Consider the following 19450-nt stretch of genomic DNA (forward strand, 5'->3'; position numbering starts at 1 on the left):
AACGACTCTTATGATCGCACTTTTTGTTATTTTTGTTCACTCTCTCCGTCTGACACACACACACACACACACACACACACACACACACACACACACACACACACACACACACACACACACACACACACACACACACACACACACACACACACCACTAAAGTGCACATTCTGGTTTGTTTATCATTTCGCAGACTGATGGCCTCAAATATGACAACGAAACAGGAGAAGTGTTATGATCCGAATGACCCAACACTTAAGTTTGTTGATAGAGAGGATGATTTGGATTGTAAGTAACACTTGGGCACTTTTCAAACTGGTGTCCGTGACGTTAAATTATATTTTAGAAATAACAAAATAAAATCATTTTAAGCCTTTGTATTACTATTGACATTGTGCAATGTAAAAATAAAACGGACATTAGCGTTTATTCCTGCATAACACATTTTCTTTTAAATGGTGTGTTTGCTTGTTCTCAGTCTTGTGTGAAGGCTTCAAATCTCTCAGAGCTCAGATGTCCTGTGGTCACGCTGTGACCCCGACCTCTCTCACCAACTGGTGTCGCAGGTTGTTGGAGCAGGTAGGCCACTGAAGGTTGGCTTTGTTAAAATAAATACATTTAAAAAAAAAACTGCATAAATAAAAATATACCTAAATAAATAAGAAACAGAAGTAATCAGGCATCGTGGCAGTATCCTGATTTTGGGATAAATCAGATAATAAATGAATAATTTGGGCCTTAATTATAGAAGTTAATGGTTTTAATGCTACCACCCACAACTATTTTAAGCACACGTTTGTGATAAACACACATGTGAATAAATGCAGAAAACATATTAAATCACTTAAATAAAGAGATCCAAAGCGCACTTAAATAAATACCATTTTACTGGAATGATTATTGTCATATAGGTGAGAAAGAGAGCGAGAAAGACTAACTGAAGTCAACAGAGGGAGTGGTGCACTTAACTTATCTCGATAGAAACCACCTCTGCTTTCAAGGAACAAATAAAATGGGACAGAAATGTTCAGCTCTGATTTCTGTCTGCGTTGTTGTCGCTTGTAGCATTTATGTAATGTAACTCTTGCTTTAGTTAAGTGAAAGTTTCATAAACGGGAGTTTCTCAATATGTAACGCAAATGCTGCAGACGCATGACTCATCAGTGTGTACACAACATTTCAATATATAATCATCTGAGATGATTTAGATAAAGAAATGTTTGGTCACTGCTGAACAGCTGCTCTTCCACACTTATTGTTTTCAAAGAACAGTTTAGTAAGCAGAACAGGACTATGATCTACATCTTTTGGTCATTTCAATCCTCCACCCATGCTCCATACATTTTTAATATGTACATATACTGATTAACACTGATGTGCTGTTGAATCAGCAACTGTGATACACAGCAAAAAATTACACATCCGAGAGCCTCATGGGCACGTTCTGGGTTTGAACCTGTGCTTTGCTACACAACATTACATCCACAATTTCAACAGCAATATGAAAGTTTTTTTGAGAAATCTCTTTACTCTTTTGCATGTCACAAGTTTTTGGGAAAAGCTACTTAAAACTAGACGATGAATGTCAGGTAAAAAGAAATGTCCTGGCAGTTTTCTGTTTTTATACAGACGTTCACAGACTTTCCTGTTTATATTACTATTACAACATTTGTGTTCATTAGAACAGGACGGATGGATGACCACAGCCCTCTTAGCACAGGGCTGATAGGACTTTTCTCTCATATATTAAAAAATGAAATTCACAGATTAAAACATTAAAATAAACATATATTAAAACAGAGTGTTATAACATAGGTGTTTCACAGACAGGTGGTCAAAATGCAAAAACAAGTTTCTAATATTCTAAATGAATCAAATGTTTGGCCTCAAAGAATACGTCTGTGTCTGTATTATGTCCAGTATTACAGTGCTACACCAGGCTCTGACACCAAAGAACACTTCATCTGCATTTGTGACACATCAGCGGTATCTGTCAGAACGTTATTTAAAGTGCTGGGTTGGGACAAACTTACAGATAAAACTGCATTTACTGTATTTGTTTTGCCTGCTCTTGCTTTTCAAAAACAATGAGGAGCAAAGTACAATTAGTAGTGCTTGTCTTGATGAAGATTTAATCTGTTTAAACTGTAAACAGCAGCTAATTCAATTCAATTCAATTCAATTCAATTTTATTTATATAGCGCCAAATCACAACATAAGTCGCCTCAAGGCGCTTCATAAGTGAATAAGGACCTGTATCCACAACTCCTCAACAGTAACAACACTTAAAGTGCAGTACCTGTAATACTGCAGGTATTACAGGCATGCTCTAATAATTCTAATAGAATACTATCATCAGCAATATCGAATGCTGCACTAAGGTCTAGCAGGAAGAGAACAGAGATGAGTTCACTGTCAGAGGCCATAAGAAGATAATTTGTAACCTTCACTAAAGCTGTTTCTGTGCTGTGATGAGCTCTGAAACCTGACTGAAACTCTTCAAATAAACCATTCCTCTGCAGATGATCTGTTAGCTGTTTGACAACTACTACTATTTTTTAGCTAAGACAGCTGGGCCAAGAGATGACTTTTTAAGTAATGGTTTAACTACTGCCAGCTTTACATAGCCGATTATTAGAGACAGGTTGACCATTTTTAAGATTGAAGCATTAATGGTAGGACTTTTAGGTGTCTTGTAGGAATGGGGTCTAAAAGACACATTGATGGTTTGGAGGAAATAATTACTGAAGTTAACTCAGAAATATTAATTGGAGAAAAAGACTAAATATATATCAATTGTTACTAAAAGTAGCTGTAGATAATGTTACATCTGCAACATTATTATGAGTATTTTTTTCTCTATTTGTTCAAATCTGTGAAGAAGTTCATGAAGTCACTACTAGTTAGTGTTAAAGGGATGGTTGGCTCAACAGAGCTCTGACTTGTTTTAGCCTGGCTACAGTGCTGATGAGAAACCTAGGGTTGTTCTCAATATGAATAGTGAGATGTTCTAGCTAGCAGAGTAATTTTTTGATAAAGCAGGCATTTCTCCAGGCAAAATGGGGATCTTCTTGATTTGTGATATGCCATTTCCGCTCGATATGCTTTGAGGTGCGTGTTTTAGAGTTACCGGTATACCAGGGAATCAGGTCCTTCTGATTTGATACTCTCTTTTTCACAGGAGCTACAGTATCCAGTCATATGTAGTGAAGAGGTAAAATTATTAACAAGACAATCGACCTCTGTTGGAGTAGCATTCATGTAGCTGCACTGCTCTGAGAAGCAGAAAGATGAAAGTCTTTTTTTTGCTGTTGTTATTAACTTTTAAACTAAAAATAAAACGAATAAAGCTACAATAGAACAGCACAGAAAAGCCCTTTATTATCATTGTACATGTACAACAAAATTATAGGTGCTCCACACCAACCGTGCAGGTATTGAATGGATTTGTATACCCTTCCATTGAAATCCAGCAAGAAATAACAGAGTATTACACAGCATTCAGTTGTAATATGAGCAGTTTATTATTAAAGTAACACACGTTCCTTGAAAAACTAAAACAAATCATAACATGAAACTCACCTCGTTTCTGTGGAGAGGTTGAACAGGGTTTTTCTTCATGTTCTCAGACCAGCTGGATCATCACCAGCTTGCATCTTCATACATCTTTCCTTCAGTGAAGTCTTTACCTTCGTTGCCATTCATCTGTGTTGGAAAACCAAAGTGTTGGTTCTAGCTTATGAGTCACTGTTGATCTCAAATAATCTCTAAGCAGCTGAATGTTAAAGAAAGACACACATATTTCTCCTTATCATAGGCTAAAAGCTTGATATAGACACAATGACTTGCATGTCAGCAGCATCCCCATAAGGCATATAAAGCCCTGCAACAAAAGTTAAAGCGAAGACATAGTTACATGGATAATGTATCTGCAAATATTAACTCAACATTTCTATGTGCTACAACATGGACATAATGGCACAATGATAAATCTGGTTTGTTTACAAAATGAGTCTAATAAATAATTTCTCGTTTACTATTTCAATAAAGGGTGAAAGCAGGTTTGTGTGTGGTGCGTTTGGTTGCAGTGCTGAGTGGACTTTTGCAGAGGTTTGTAAAATGGCTCTTCTGGACCCTCAAGAAACTAAGTATTTCCGAAGAACATTGACATTCAACGTCGCCAGGCAGACACTTGTTACCAGATTTGTAAGTATCTAATTAACATATTATATTGATTATAAAAATTTTGTTATGTATTAAATGTTGCCACTCTTTTGTCTCCATGTAGTGTCCTGTATGCAGATCCACTGTGGTGAGAGAGAATGGATCAGATTTGAATGTCCTCTGTAAAGTGTGCACAGCAGTAAAAGGACGACTGTTTGAATTCTGCTGGCAGTGTTTGAGGGAGTGGAAGGGTCCACGGCCTCGGACAGACCGCTGTGAAAACGATGGCTGCTGTAACGAATCACTAAAAACACTAAAAGAATGCCCAGATATCAGCTTTGATTCAGTTGAGGAAGTCCACGGGTGTCCCTCTGTCCGTGCCTGTCCCACCTGTGGGTTCCTGGTAGAGCACAGCAAGAGGCGCTGTAAATTTGTTGTTTGTCCTCGATGTAAGGTGAAATTCTGTTTTGTATGCCTGAAGAGCTATACTAAATGTATTAAAACCAGTGACTACTTTGGAGCATGCTTCAGTCGTGTAGCTCCCAGACAGACATCGATACCTGTATGGCAGAAGAAATAATGAAAAAGACACAAAGCTCAAGTGTGTGAGAGTGCCTTTCTGTAGTAATATACCATGTTGTTTCTTTTAATTATCTTTTGATAATTCTCTGTTCTGTTGGAACAGTTATCAGATATAATCAGTGTTGATTTTTCTTGATGAGAAATTTGCTACCACATGTGATCTTTACTGCTGCATTATGTCTGAATCATAACGACAATGAACCTGAAAAATGTTATTCAGTCATAAATTTGAAGTAAAGTTAATCATACATTCTGTGTGTACTCATCTTTTTCCTCAACATTTAGTTATTTTATGTTGTCTGCTGCTTCTTTAGCATTAGCTTCAGGATATTTAGCACTTATACTACTCAGGTCAGACTTTTCTTTCTTGTTTTGACTGCTTAGTTTTTTTTTGTAAAATGTTTAAAGAAATCAATGTTTAGTTTCTTGAAACCTTGTTATGCTAAATCAAAGTAGAAAAAAATGTTTTTGTATTTTCACCTTCAGCCACCAGATGGCACTGTTCACTCTGTACATGAGGCGTGTTAATTAGAGCACTCACAGGTGCGCCCAGTTAGACACAAATAATTTTTAATACCATGCAGCCTGCATAGTAAGTGAACTATTGAGATAGGATTTTGGCAGGTAATCAACAGCTACTGCCTAATACACATCAAAAGATTTATATAAATGTTACCATAGAATACATTTGTTATTTTTCTGCCTGCAAAATGCCTCTATAATAAACATACAGTGTTATTTATTGCTCACAGTAAGTAACACTGCATTTCATAAAAAGAACATCATGCCAACAGTTAAACGTGGTGGTAGCAGTGTAATGGTCTGGACTGCTTTGGTGCTTCAGGATGACCTGCTGCTGATGAATCCATGAATTCTGCTCTCTACGAGAAAATCCTAAATGAGAATGTCCAACCATCAGTTCATCCCATCCCATGAAGCTCACTTGTGTTATGCATCAGGACAATGAACTGACAGCAGCAGGTCCACCTCTGAGTAGATAAAAAAAAATTAAGGTTTTGGAGTGTCCGAGTCAAAGTCTGGACTTAAATCAGATTGAGTTGCTCTAAGATGCATGACCCTAAACAGGATGCTAATGCTTGTAAACCCTGCAATGTAGCCAAAATTCCTCCACAGTGATGTAAAAGACTCACAAACGCTTGATTGCAGTTTTTGATGCAGTCCAGTTATCATGTTTATGGGGAATGAATTACTTTTTTTTGCAGGGTATATTTAGCTAAGCAAAGCAAGGCTACTCAACAAGAACCCAAGAATAAATATACAGAAATGAGCACAATGGGTTAAATTCAACAATCATTGCATTTATTTTTAAACAAGATGAAAGCAGAGCATTTATGAGAATCAGCTGGAAAGTCAAGATAACTAAATATTAACCAATGATTTCATCACTTTTTTTTAGGAACATTGATATTCATGGGGCTGCTGCGTAACCGTACATTTGTTGTCAGCTTTTGGTATTTCAACTACTAGTAAGTTACACAGGCTAGCAACGAAACAAAAAGAGAAATAAAAAAAAGAAATGTTATTATGCCCTATTTGTGCATCATTTACAACTTGTGATAATAAATTAGTGCTGAAGTCTATATAGGTATGATAAAAGTCTTAAAATCTAAAGGAGGATACAAAAGTGTGGAAGAGAACCAAAGATCAAAGATGACACAGTCCCAGCTAGCAAAGATGATGCATTGCGTCCTTTGGTGTATCACATTCCAGTCCTGAGGTGAATCTTTTGGGTGGAGTTAAGTTCATCGATGATGATATCTGTCAGCCTCCGTGGACCTTCGCCACCATCTGCACCACAGACGAGGGTTTGATCCCATACTCTGACAGAGATGCAGAGTCATCGTCCAGCGGCTTTCCTGAGACAATCAGCCGGAATTCAGCCATAAGATATCCTACACACACACAGGAGAGCGAGAACCTCACTAAATATTTAAACATGTCTCAAATAATTATATCATGTCTCTGAACACCACTGAAGGTTGTTATTTTTAAGTTGCACTCAGACAGCACATGACTGTGGCCACTGCTCAACTAACATTTATTTCACCCGCTTTATAAACCAAAGTGTGCTCTCACAGTTTGTGCGACGAAAACACAATAACAGTGAGCTATCCAGTTGAATGTGTGTTTGAAGTTGTGTCGTATTATTGTGCTTCGTGATTTTTGCACGACACAAAGACCTCACATAACAACAAAACAAACTGAAACTGACACGGAACATAATGAACACCAAACTGAACCGAAAGAGTTTTGACAATAAACACTTGATACAGTTTAAAAAAGATATAAGATTCTTGAAATAAATGAGGACATTTGAATGAGTCTGTGTCATTTGTGTCACTTGATTTTCATTAGATTGCAACACGATCGCTCGACACATAGCTTCACTACTATTTCTTCTCTTTATAGTTTCTCTTTTGATATGTTTTGAGTTTTTGGGCTTACCTTTCTTTGGAAACAGTTGCGCTGCTTTCATCTTCAAGTCTTTCACGGTCTTCTGCTGCTTTTTGGAGTGATTTAATTTGATAACCCCCAACTCACCTGCAGGTGAGCGGACGGACAAGCTGTACTTGCACATTGTGTTTGTCTGGTGTGTGAGTCTGAAGAGCTCCTTCGGTTTCTGTTAAAGTCAGGTGAGTTCAGAGTGTATTAGTCACTGAGATGGGCTGTCTCTAAATAGTTGTTCACCTCATAACAAACGCTTTATCAGACAAACATACGAAAAGATCTCTTAGGAATCCAATGTTAGGTAAGTTCTATATCTAATTTAGTTTCGCTATCATTTTCTTAGAGTTAAAAGAAATCACTTTCTTTCTTTATGATTAATTTTAACGTGATGTTGGGTTCACTTTGTTGGTTTGATAGTTTGTCGTCATTGTTGTTTATTCATAGGCCTGCTGTCTGTTCACCTTTTAATGTTTTATTAATAGCTTGCACATTAAACTGTATATAATAAACAAATCCGGCCACACGTTTGTGTCGACGTCACTCAGAGTCAGCTGTTACTAGGCTCATCGCGGCGCCACACGTCTGTTGACTGCACCGTGCGTGTCCCGCAGCAGGATCGACGATGGCCTTATTCACCTACCTGGCCGGTCTCCCGCACAGGTAACACTCAGCGTATTCACTCACTCATGCGCGTGTTACTTTTGGTTACATGTTCAATACTCTGATTTCACTGGTAACGACTTTTTGTCATGGTTAGAAAGTGCGGACCGGAGAGTTCGCTCTTTACTTCGATCATTTAGAGTCTGACGGTCTGACGTCACAGTGATCCTAAAACATAAAGCCTGTGATTAAAAACATAGTACTGAAAGTTCAGAACTTACTGTTACCAGGGCTGGAGTGGTAATTTGGCACACAGGGAATTTCACAGGCAGGGCGATGGATCAGTTCAAGGGCCCCGAAGAGTGAGCAGCCTATTCGTTCATTTTCATTATCGACACTGTGTCGTCCAATAAAATATCTTTACGTAACCGGGACCTCCCCTACCTTCCCTGCGCGCTCCGGCGCTCGAGTTTAGTGTGGAAAAAAGTTCTGAAAAGATGGAGCTGAGAAACTGAAACCGAAAAATAAAAAAGAACTAAAAATAGATGCACAAAATATGTCAAAAGAACAGAGATATTATCTGCAGGGGTGCTGTTGAGGAGGGAGAAATTAAAGAGCTGGAGAGACGTCATTAAGATCCAAGGATCTTACTAAAAGCCGAAGTGTGGCTTTAAATTATGATATGCGACATTTCAGTGTAATTGAGAAATAACCCAGCAACAACCAATCTGATTAAAACCTGCTTCAATATCTCAATGCCTTTTTTTGTAGTTTTTTTGGCCCATTCCCACTCCGAAATCACACACACACGCACAGCTCAAACTCGGAGGGGGGGGGGGGGGGGGGGGGGGTTGTCTCTTTGAAGTGACACTGTGCTCTGTTACTGTTTCGCAGACTGATGGCCTCAAATACTTTAACAAAACAGGAGAAGTGTTACAACCCTCTCGACCTGACATTTCAATTTGTCGATAGAGAGGATGATTTGGACTGTAAGTATTACTTGGGTGCAGCAATAATGAGAATAATTACAATAATAACGGTGAAAATCATTTTAACCAACTCACATAAACCAATGTCACAAAACATTTATTCTTGAATTTGTGTGTGATTGTTCTCAGTTTTGTGTGAAGGCTTCAAATCTCTCAGAGCTCAGATGTCCTGTGGTCACGCTGTGACCCCGACCTCTCTCACCAACTGGTGTCGCAGGTTGTTGGAGCAGGTAGGCCACGAAAGGTTGACTTTGTTAAAATAGATAAAATAAAGTCAGCATAAATAACAGTGTACCTAAATAAATAAAAGCAGAAGGCATCGGGCGTGGTACCAGGTTTCTGATTTTGGGATAAATTAGATATTAAATTAATCTTGATAATATTTTTAATCCTACCACAACATACAAGCACACACATGTGTAAGTGATGAAAATAATACCTGATCTATTATCACATCTTGTTTTAAACATAATACACAGCAAGCGCTCTTTACTTGGTCTGCAGACACATCACTCAACAGTGTGTACACAACATTTTAGGGCCTATAATCACCTCGTGTTCAATCAGCACCTGTGAAGCACTTCAAGAAATCACACATCTAAGAGACTGATAAACCGTGCTCTTCTAAACAACCTTACAGCCACTTTTGTTTCCTTATTCTTTTGCATCTCACAAGTCTTTGGAAACAAAAGTACCAAAAACTAGATGAGCACCTAATGAATGCTGTAAAAGCCTGTATCAAAAATATTAACCTGAAACCTGTTATTTTTATCATATACTTTAGATTTCAGTGCAATGACTTACACCTTGTCCAGCTGTGACATTTTCAGTGTTTTATCAAACCACTGCATATCTAGCAATGCAGGTATTAGCTACAAGAAAAATTTTGCTAATGATAAATATAATTTCTTTTATTAGCTAATAAGTTAATGAATTACAGAGCATGTCTTACCCACAATATGGTATTTATTGATTAATGTGAGTTTAACTGAAACAACAAAAATCCAGCTCATCAAATTGTTTTGTGTTTTGTTTCCAACATGTGAGTCTAATAATCCTTTTACGTCTCATTATTTCAATAAAGGGTGACAGCAGGTTTGTGTGTGGTGCGTTTGGTTGCAGTGCTGAGTGGACTTTGGCAGAGGTTTGTAAAATGGCTCTTCTGGACCCTCAAGAAACCGAGTACTTCAGAAAAACCCTGGAATTCAACGCTGCCAGGCAGATGCTTATCACCCGATTTGTAAGTGTCTCATTAACATATTATATTTACTGTAAATTTGTTATTATTGTTAAATGTCATTCTCTTGTAGTGTCCTGGATGCGGATCCGCTGTGACGAGAGAGAATGGATCAGATTTGAATGTCCTCTGTAAAGTGTGCACATCAGTAAAAGGACAGACCTTTGAATTCTGCTGGCAGTGTTTGAAGGAGTGGAAAGGTGCACGGCCTCGGAAAGACCGCTGTGGAAATCGTGGCTGCTGCAACCAGTCACTAAAGACGCTAAAAGAATGCCCAGATATCATCTTTGATTCAGTGAAGGGTGTCCATGGGTGTCCCTCTGTCCGTGCCTGTCCCACCTGTGGGTTGCTGTTGGAGCACAGCAAGAGGAATTGTAAATCTCTTGTTTGTCCTCGTTGCAAGGTGAAGTTCTGCTTTGTGTGCCTGAAGATCTTCACCGAATGCACCACAACAAGTGGCATTTCTGCACCTTGCTCTAGTGGTGTAGCTCCCAGACAGACATCGATACCTGTATGGCAGAAGAAATAATAGTAACAACACAAGGCCATCAAACTTCACTTTGTTTTGGTGTGAAAGTGCCTTGGAGTTGATGCACTTTAAACTATATCATAATTATATTAAAAAAAATAACTTTTTGCTCCCACATTTACCTAGCAACTGCCAGAAACCAGTCAACAATTCCCAGAATTTCACTCTGACTGGAGATTGCCAGGTCACTGAACTTATACTAGGTCTGCATGGTTAAGCTACTTCCAGTATCCACTTGTCAACCAGTCAGGAAATAAACATGTTTCATAGAAACCTGTGGTTGGCATTTATCTGTAATAATATATCATGTAATATAATGCTAAAGAAATGTTGTAGTTTGTTGATGAGAAATTTCCTACCAGATGTGTATTATGCCTGATTTGTAAAATCTCAAAAATACATTTTAAATGTGAAGTTAAACACACATTCTTTCTTTTTGCAAAACCTTGTTGGGTTAAAACAAAAGTTAAGATGTAAAACATGCAGCTCATTTAAATAAATTGTCAAAATGTTGTCATTTATCATGTTGTGCTGGGTAGGTGATATCAGTTTTTGTTTTAATTAAAGAAATAATCTCTTTGGGTTTTTAAAAAAAATTATTTACAGTTTCAGTTTGTTTCAGTTTGATTCCAGTATTTGAATTATTTTATGGAGATTAAATGATTTTTAAACATTTTTTATTCACTTACATATAATTTCCAGTTGGTGGAAATTGGGCGAAAAGTCCTTAAATGTCTCAAATACAAATCACTGTACATGACGGGCCTTTATCATGAGTATCAGGCTTTTATGTATCATTTTGTATAATATACATGACAGTCTGACTCTGACTCTCTGACAGTCTGAAGTAATAGGCTACAAAGCAAATCAGAATTTTATTTCTTGCGTAACTTGCAACTAACTAATCTAAAAGTGCAATCCAGTCCATGACAAGTACAGTGGTATATGTTTGTTTTTATTTACATCACAAAAGCACAAATGATAAAAATCAGTACATGATTTACTTTCTTGAGGTTGTTCTGTGTGCCTTTACATTTTCTCATTTCTTGGTGGTTATCATGTGGCTAATAATATTGCCACATGATTGATTTATTATTTATAATCTTTGGCTCTGAGCACAGAAGCCCATGAGGTGGAGCATTTAATTTCCCCGGTGTGTGCACCCTTACATTTGTTATTGGTGTCCCACACAATTTATCAACAAAAATAAAAGAAAAAGAGAAAAAAGAAAAAAGTAGCTAATGAATTGTTTACACCCTGAGAAACAGCTCGAAATAACTGCACAGGTTTAACAGCGTACAAAAGCATTTTTGTCCTTGGTCTGTGTTAAACGGTTGGAGCTCGACGATGGAGCTCAGTCAGCCTCCGTGAACCTTGGTCACCATCTGCACAACAGAGTTGGGCTTGATTTTACAGTCTGACAGCGACGCAGAGTCGTCATCCAGTGGGTTTCCTTCAACGACCAGACGGATTTCACCCAAATATTTCTCTACACATGGAACACAAGGAAAACAGAAAGTTACTCCGCAAGCCTTAGAATAAATAAACAGGCTACATGTCTCCGCATTAAAGGTTTTAACGCGGGCATTAAAATACTGGACTTATTTAAATGCCTCTGTTAAAGCCGCATCGCAGAGAACAGCAGTTCAGTTAGTAACACTTTCACTGTCTATGCTTCCGGACAGTCTCCAGGTTGTGGACCAGCTTCGTCAGTTCCACGTTTATAATGTTTCAACAACTGACAACTGAACTGATCGTAATTCTAAAAATAATTTTAAACATACAAATCACATTTCACAAATCACAAAAAATACGCAGCATGATTTAAATGTATTGTTTTGTTGTGTAACAGATTGCTACAGTGTTTATTTTTATTTTTTCAAATCTTGTTTTAGGTTCGCCTACCTGTGGAAAACGCTTTGAGCGCTTCCTTCCTCAGCTGGCCCACCGTCGGTTGTTGCACGGGCAGCTGTTTGGAGTACACGCTGACTGTTTTCATCCCGCCTGAAGGCGAGACAACAGCGACATCATATCGACACATCGTGTGGGGGAAGCTGAGAGTTCCTTTCACTGTCTCCGTCTGAATGTTATGCGCAGTTACGCTAAATTTTTATACAGCAGACCCGGAAACATGCGTCTGAAATGGGTTGTTTCGCTTTAAGAAGGAAACAGTAATGTAAACATGCCATTTATTTATTTGTTTATTTATGAGAATAAAATAATGTGGATGTTATTGACACTTAATCCAACTAAATCGGCCTACAACTAATCGATTACAGTGTGAGGGAGTAACAGAAATATAAGAGTGAAAGTTGTTGTTGTATTTGAATTGGACTCATATCGAGTTGACCGACTCTTTGGAATCACTGCACAGGTTAATTCAATATTATCTCCCGTGAATCACAGTGACTTTAATCTAAAACACTGCATATGGTCTCCTTATGATTTACAAAGCAAACCTAAACCAAGAGCTTTGCGTTAGTCTTTAAATGAGTCTGCGGGTCATGTGTGGACATGAGTTACACAAGTAAACTGTTCTTTATCTTGTTCGTGTTAAACCATTTTATTAAAAACAGTCTGTAAATCTGCTTTTTCTATCACTTATATCTCAATATCATAATATCGTTTCAGAATTATAAAACGGTAATTGCGCAGATGTTGCAGTTGCGCAGTTCTGCCGATAGTAGTGAAGCTATCAGATAAGTAATGAAGTGTCGGTGTGTCAGGGGAGTCTGGCGTTTCTCGTCTTTGATTTAGAAGAAATCACGTGATTATTCACCTTCACCGTGTGGTCAGCAGTTTTTCTGCCAATCGATCAGACATTCGCTTTGAAGCAGCGGGCTTAGTGTCGCTTACAGGATTTTATTTATCCATATATCACGTCTGCACATCCTTTAATGTTGTATCTGTCGCTGCGTTTGGTAGCCTATAATAATCTTATTTCCAGGCATTTGAAGATATGGTACTCCACTGCTTCAGTAAATAGACTCCAGCCCACACAAGTCTTCTCAGTTCACCGCTGTTCACGTTATTTCAACAACCGCTACTCGAGTCTCGCTGTGATAATGTCCACATCGTAAGTGGATCAGTCACAGCTCTGCTGCTCAGGTAAAGCACGATGTGGTCTAATAACTACATTGTTGATGTGCATATTAGATCGGACTGCCTGGTTATTGTTTTAATATTTTGGAGGATGGAGGTTTTCTAACGGTAGGAAACTGCGCACCAGAGAGCGCATCCTCTACCCTCATCTCTCAGTCACGTCTTTTAAAATGCTGAAAGGCCCTTTGTAACAAATGCTCACCACAATACAGGAGAAAATGTAGTTGTTTATACAGAGAGATGGTGGTGTGTTGTAAGAACGTCCTGGTCCGAATCCACCTTCAGGCTGGCCTGCGACAGGCTGGTGCTTTGTTTATGTCTATCCTGCGTTTCACTCCAGTTTTGCTGGGGACCCTGAATTGAATAAGTGGAAGGGAACAGATGGCTGAACTATGGAGCTTTTCATTCTTAAATATGAATGAACTGAACAAAATTTTTAAATTTTAAATTTATTATTGTTTAATCTTTCTTTTTGTCCCTGGTCATACTGTTACCCATGTGTTTCTCATTAAGGTTGGACAGGCCAGGGCACACCTAAAACCCATTTACAGTCATGCATGTCAGTGGACTCTGGAAGGAAGCCAGATTTTTGAGTAGCATAGGGAGAACATAAAAACTCCAGACTGGTGGATTAAAACCACGGACCTCTATGTATGAGGCATCATACTAATATTCTTGCAATGCAGTTCTGAAACATGCAAATAAATATTCAGTTTCATTAGATGATACGTTAAGAAATGATACAGAATTCTGCTGGAATTATCTGAGGGAAGCATCCACGACCTCTTTGCTGCAGTCAGTCTCTAAAAGTACTGCCTTTGAGTCTGTGAAGGGAGTCCATGTCCCTCCATCCATGCCTTACTCACCTGTGGCTTAGTGTTGGGACACAGCCAGACACATTGCAAATCTCTTTGTTTGTCCTCAATGTAAGGTGAAGTTTTGTTTTGTGTGCCTGAAGACTGAATGCGTGACAACAAGTCAAATATCTGCACAATGCTCCAGTGTGTGGGCCGCCAAACAGACCTCTATACCTGTTAGGCAGAAGAAATGATGGAAAAAGACAGCAGCCTGCTGGAGCTTTGTTTTCTTTGCGTGTAACGTAATTTCCCATACTGTGTTTCATGTCCTTCTCTGGTTATAACATGAGGTCACATTTGGCATATGTAATCATTATTGGCTTTTGTTGGTGAGATATTTTGCTGTCACATGTGATTTTTTTTTGCCTATACTGCTTTTAGTTTAAGTCACAAGGACCATAACAAGTCTGAAACTTTTCATTTATTCATAAATCTGAAATATGGTTGAACCTGCATATACTTTATGTATGCATTCCTTCATTTCAGTTTAATTCCATGAGATAGTATATTTTACTTAGTTTCAGTTATTTAAAGCCATAATTAAAGCCTTGTTTTCCCGGCATGAATAGGTTGCGGATAAAATTCCCCACAGATCCACCTTTATCCTAAATGCTGGTTAAGTGGCACAAAGAAGAACATTTCAGCAGAATCAAGGATATTACAGAAAATATGCACTAAGATTTAAATATGGAACTGAAGATGACGTGTAAACCAGAAAATTAAAATAACTTTCAAACATATAAATAATGCTCATCATAATGCCTGCTAGCTCAGTTTCGAGTTGAATCACTTTATCAGGCATGATGCTGTCATTGAGATGAAAACTGGAAACTACCTAATACACCCGCACCAATGTGTGTTATGTAACCAGAACAATGTTTGGTTTGGTTTTTTTGCTGTTTCACATCCTGGTTGTCGTGCCAAATGATAGGTATGAGTGGATTCATCAGTAATCTTATTATCATATCATTTTTTTTATCCAGTTTGATACACATTCATAACACCACAATGGCAAAAGTAACACAATAACCATTTCAATCTCTCCAAACAAGACAATAAATCCAGTTGATAAGCCAGCCCAGTGAAGCTGATTGGTAGATCGGGTACTTTCCACAACTTTGGCTACATGGTGCAAGGTTCCAAAAGTAGAGTGATAAAACCAGTAAATGCACAAAATAAGATATTAAACCTGGACTCGCTGCAGAACTAACACTGATTACATAAAATAAAATGTACAAAATAATCCTGACTGCTAATCTGCAGTTGCGTGAGTTTTCGTAGCTGGTGGAGAGAAACCGAAAGTGATAACGAATAAATAAAAAACAATCTAGGGCATTTCCTGGTGTGTGCAGACAACAGCTTCTGTGTTTACTGCTCATTCTAAACCTGAGAAGGATACCAGGTGAATGGTGATAATTCAGAGAAAACTGAAAGGACAGCTGAAAGAGAGGGACTGAGAATCTGCTACAGCAGAGAGAAGGGTTGTTTTGGGACTGCAGTGAGGAAAGAGAGTCACAGAATGACAAAGCTGAGTGCGGCACGAGCTGAGTAATGAAAAAGGATTCAATGTAGATGCCGCAATCAAGGAAACAAAGGCAACAAATGTCAGGGTGCCGCGAGGGGAAAACCCAAGCCATATTGAGAAGTGTGTTGAAGACAACAGAATCAAAACAACAGCAAAGTGGCAAAAATATATATTTGTGCAAGTAAAAAATGGCTTTACTATGATATGAGGTCTGCCCAGTTAAAGACAGATCAACATGTTTAGGATCCTCCCACAGATTTCATTTATGTTCACATCAGAGGACCGTGAGGCCTCAAAAGCTTCATTTTATGCACTGTAGGTAATAGTGGAAATTTATGTCTGCTTTGGTTTGAACCACCAGCCTTCTGATTAGTAGATGAACTGCTATACTGCATAAGCCACCAGCAGAAACTGGTGTGGTGATAATATTGCCTAACAGCAACTGCAATCTAAAGGCAGCACCCAACAGTCCAAAAGGAAACTGTGGCTGGGTGTCATGGCAGAGACTGATGAGGAAGCGGTCCTGAGCTGTAGCTGGATGCTGTTCTGATCCCAAGCAGACAGAATATACCCCACGGTTTGCATTTTCACCTTTAGCCACCAGCCACCTCTTCTTCATATTACTCTGTATATCAGGTATGTGAATTAGAGCAGTGATAGGTGGTGCCTATTAGAAACAAACAGATTTTTAATGCCTGCGTGTAGCAGTGTGGAATCTGTAGTAATGGACTATTGAGATTAGTTTTCAGAACACAAACTGTAAAAAAAGAAAAAATTTTTTTATTATTGAATAAGATGGAAAAATATCTCAAATGATATACATTCATAGTTATTTTTGATATACCAACAAATAGCAAGTTACACAGCTTAGCAGGGAAATAAACACAAAATACATTATTACATCCTAATTATTCATCATTTACAGCTCATCATAATTAATTAGTGCTGAACTCTAAGCAGGTATGGGACAAGTCTTGAAAGAGCCAAAGATGATGGATTTTGTCCTTTGGTGTCTCATATTTCAGTCCTGCTGTGAGTCTTGTGGATGCAGTCGAGTGCATCAGTGATGATCAGCCACCGTGGACCTTCGCCACCATCTGCACCACAGACGAGGGTTTGATCCTATATTCAGACAGAGATGCAGATTCATCATCCAGCGGTTTCCCTGCGACAACCAGCCGGATTTCACCCAGAAGATATCCTACACACACAACACAGGAGAGAGACGAACCTCACTAAGTAAATAAAGATGTGACAAATAATTATATCATGTTTCCTGAACACGACTGAAGGTTGTTATCTTTAAGTTGCACTCAGACAGCACATGATTGTGGCCACTGCTCAACTAAAACTAAACTAAGTGTGAAAAACATTTAATTCAACTGTAAAAAACAAAACCTCAACAACACAGTTTGTGCGACTTACTGAAACAGCAACACAGTACACAGGAAACGTGTTTGTAATTGTGGTCATATCTGTTAACACAGCCTATCTGAGCTGGCTTGAGCTCACATGTTTACTCAGACTGAGATGTCCACTTGAATGTGTGGTTGAAGTTGGTGTGTTGCATTATTGTGCTACACAAATACCTCACATAACTATGACGCCAAACTAAATCATTCTTAATTATATTATTATTACCAATAAAATTAAACACTTCATGTAGTTTTTTTTTTAAATATATAATTTAAAAGATTCATAAAATAGACAAAGACATTTGAATGTAGGCTTACGATAGAGCCATGTGATCACTCAAGAAGTAATTTTTCTTTTTGATCTGTTTTGGGTTTTAGGCTTACCTTTCTTGGGAAACAGCTTCAGCGCTCCTTTCTTCAGGTCACTGACCGTCTTCCGCTGCTTCTTGGAGGGGTTTAACTTAAGAATCCCCATCTCCCCTGCCGGTGAGAGAACAGACAAGCTAAACTTGCACATTTTGTTTGTCTGGATCGTGTGTGAGCGGTACGAGCTCCTTCAGGTTATGTTAAAGTCAGAATGGGCGTGGGCTGAATTTATAATTGAGATGGCTTTTTCCTTTTAGGTGGGTTGTCCCAAATAGCTGTTCACAAAGACTAGCGGCAGCAGCTTATATGAGCCTACAATCGTGACTTTATCAAAAAGCCACACCAACAGATGTGTTTGGACTGTTAGGGAAGTTCCACATCTAATTTAGTTTCACTATCGTTTTAAATCGAGTTATAAGAAATCGCATGGTTTACTTTTGCCACACATTATGTTTACACTGTAGGGTGGATAGTTTCCATCAGCTGAATGGACAAACCCAGGACTGGACTGGGACAAAAAATCAGCCCAGGCATTTTGACTAGAGACCAGGTATTATAGGAAAAGCCATAGAGCCTTTGAATGAAAACAAACGCTGTTGTGACAGTGACGTACACTATCTTGTCGGTATGAATGAATGATTTCTATACATTTTACATCAGATGACCACTTTGGTTGAAAGATTCAGATAATTATTTATTAAAAGCGAGACATTTTAAATGAGAATAAGGAAGAAAAGTATTTATTTTTGTCCCCCTTCCCTGTTAATGCTCTACCTGGCCCCCTGGCATAACTTTGCTAGACCCGCCCCTGCACAGTTACCAGCTGTCAGCTACTTAGAAAAGGATCCTGGTGTTATTTGTCTCCAAGAAATAGTTCATAACTTCAACTCATTCATGTCACCTAAAAGGTAAACCTGTTTCACCATCACCTGTTCAGCTCTGATGATTCAGTAAGGACATCTCCTGGTTTCATCTTCATGTTTCCTCTCACCAGATAACCAAACCAACATCATGACCAGCAGCTTTACAGCTGTGGCTCCAGCAAACATCAGCTGGTCCTAGAAAGTAATATTAAATAAATTATAACAACAGCTGATCAAGCTTAAACGCGCTGCTGTTGTTCAGCGTGAAATCTGCTGGCTTCCTCTTTCTGGTGCAAAGTGGGTGATAAACAAACAAGAGAGAAAAGCCGATCAGCTGATCATTGATCAGTTTCATGATTGAAGTAGCAACAGAAGAGGGAGGGGAGAGAATGAGAGAAGGAGAGGCAGCTGTGCAGCATAAAAACACAGAATAACGCCAGCTTTGTGTGTGTTTTTTTTATTCTAGCTGAAGTACGGAACAAATTGTGTTCCTTTTCACCTCAATACCATGTTATTCTGTTTGTCTGTGACAAGATTGCTTTTAGAGTCATTGCCTAAGCAAGGAGGAAGGTGCATCCGACCTCCTCGGCTATAATTGGTCCATCCCAGAGTCGTTCATGACCAATTGGCCAGTCCACCACCTTTCATTGTTTGTACCATTATAGACAACAACAACAACAACACTGGCCCATAAAAACGAAAAATCACCATCGGCCCACCGGGCAAATGCCCAGTATGCCCAATGGCCAGTCCA

The 19450-nt window shown here is 38.6% G+C and overlaps 2 protein-coding genes and 4 long non-coding RNA genes across 8 annotated transcripts in view; 3 read left to right on the forward strand and 3 right to left on the reverse strand.

Annotated features, from left to right (window-relative positions):
- The window catches only part of LOC113012509 (uncharacterized), a 5282-nt gene extending 285 nt beyond the window's left edge, over nucleotides 1-4997 (forward strand). For both annotated transcript variants that reach the window (XM_080291052.1, XM_080291053.1), the window contains exons 2-5: nucleotides 192-286; nucleotides 477-577; nucleotides 4049-4204; nucleotides 4287-4997. In XM_080291052.1, the coding sequence (XP_080147178.1) occupies nucleotides 192-286; nucleotides 477-577; nucleotides 4049-4204; nucleotides 4287-4742 (808 nt within the window). In that variant the 3' untranslated portion in view covers nucleotides 4743-4997. The remainder of the gene's footprint in view (nucleotides 1-191; nucleotides 287-476; nucleotides 578-4048; nucleotides 4205-4286) is intronic.
- The window catches only part of LOC113018811 (uncharacterized), a 17927-nt gene extending 9465 nt beyond the window's left edge, over nucleotides 1-8462 (reverse strand). The window contains exons 1-3 of one of the 2 annotated variants that reach the window (XR_013902479.1): nucleotides 8095-8321; nucleotides 7211-7385; nucleotides 6043-6657 (exon numbers count right to left, since the gene is read on the reverse strand). This is a non-coding gene — a long non-coding RNA (uncharacterized LOC113018811). Of the gene's footprint in view, nucleotides 1-6042; nucleotides 6658-7210; nucleotides 7386-8094 lie in introns of those variants that run through there. The other variant, XR_013902480.1, reaches the window with a different exon arrangement.
- On the forward strand, nucleotides 6657-17408 carry LOC145421179 (uncharacterized). Its single transcript, XR_013902484.1, has 2 exons — nucleotides 6657-6743; nucleotides 17345-17408. It is a non-coding gene; the product is annotated as an uncharacterized LOC145421179 (long non-coding RNA).
- LOC113018814 (uncharacterized) lies at nucleotides 7430-11089 on the forward strand. Its single transcript, XM_026162208.2, has 5 exons — nucleotides 7430-7873; nucleotides 8708-8802; nucleotides 8932-9032; nucleotides 9887-10042; nucleotides 10113-11089. Exons 1-5 carry the CDS (start codon nucleotides 7836-7838, stop codon nucleotides 10566-10568), a joined length of 846 nt encoding a protein of 281 aa, XP_026017993.2. The 5' UTR covers nucleotides 7430-7835; the 3' UTR covers nucleotides 10569-11089.
- LOC113018815 (uncharacterized) lies at nucleotides 11503-12664 on the reverse strand. Its single transcript, XR_003271861.2, has 2 exons — nucleotides 12474-12664; nucleotides 11503-12057 (listed from the first exon to the last, which is right to left on the reverse strand). It is a non-coding gene; the product is annotated as an uncharacterized LOC113018815 (long non-coding RNA).
- LOC145421178 (uncharacterized) lies at nucleotides 16815-18756 on the reverse strand. Its single transcript, XR_013902482.1, has 2 exons — nucleotides 17852-18756; nucleotides 16815-17253 (listed from the first exon to the last, which is right to left on the reverse strand). It is a non-coding gene; the product is annotated as an uncharacterized LOC145421178 (long non-coding RNA).
- Nucleotides 18757-19450: the final 694 nt, after the last annotated feature.

Source organism: Astatotilapia calliptera, chromosome 3 (assembly GCF_964374335.1).
Source record: "Astatotilapia calliptera chromosome 3, fAstCal68.1, whole genome shotgun sequence".
Taxonomy (NCBI): Eukaryota; Metazoa; Chordata; class Actinopteri; order Cichliformes; family Cichlidae; genus Astatotilapia; species Astatotilapia calliptera.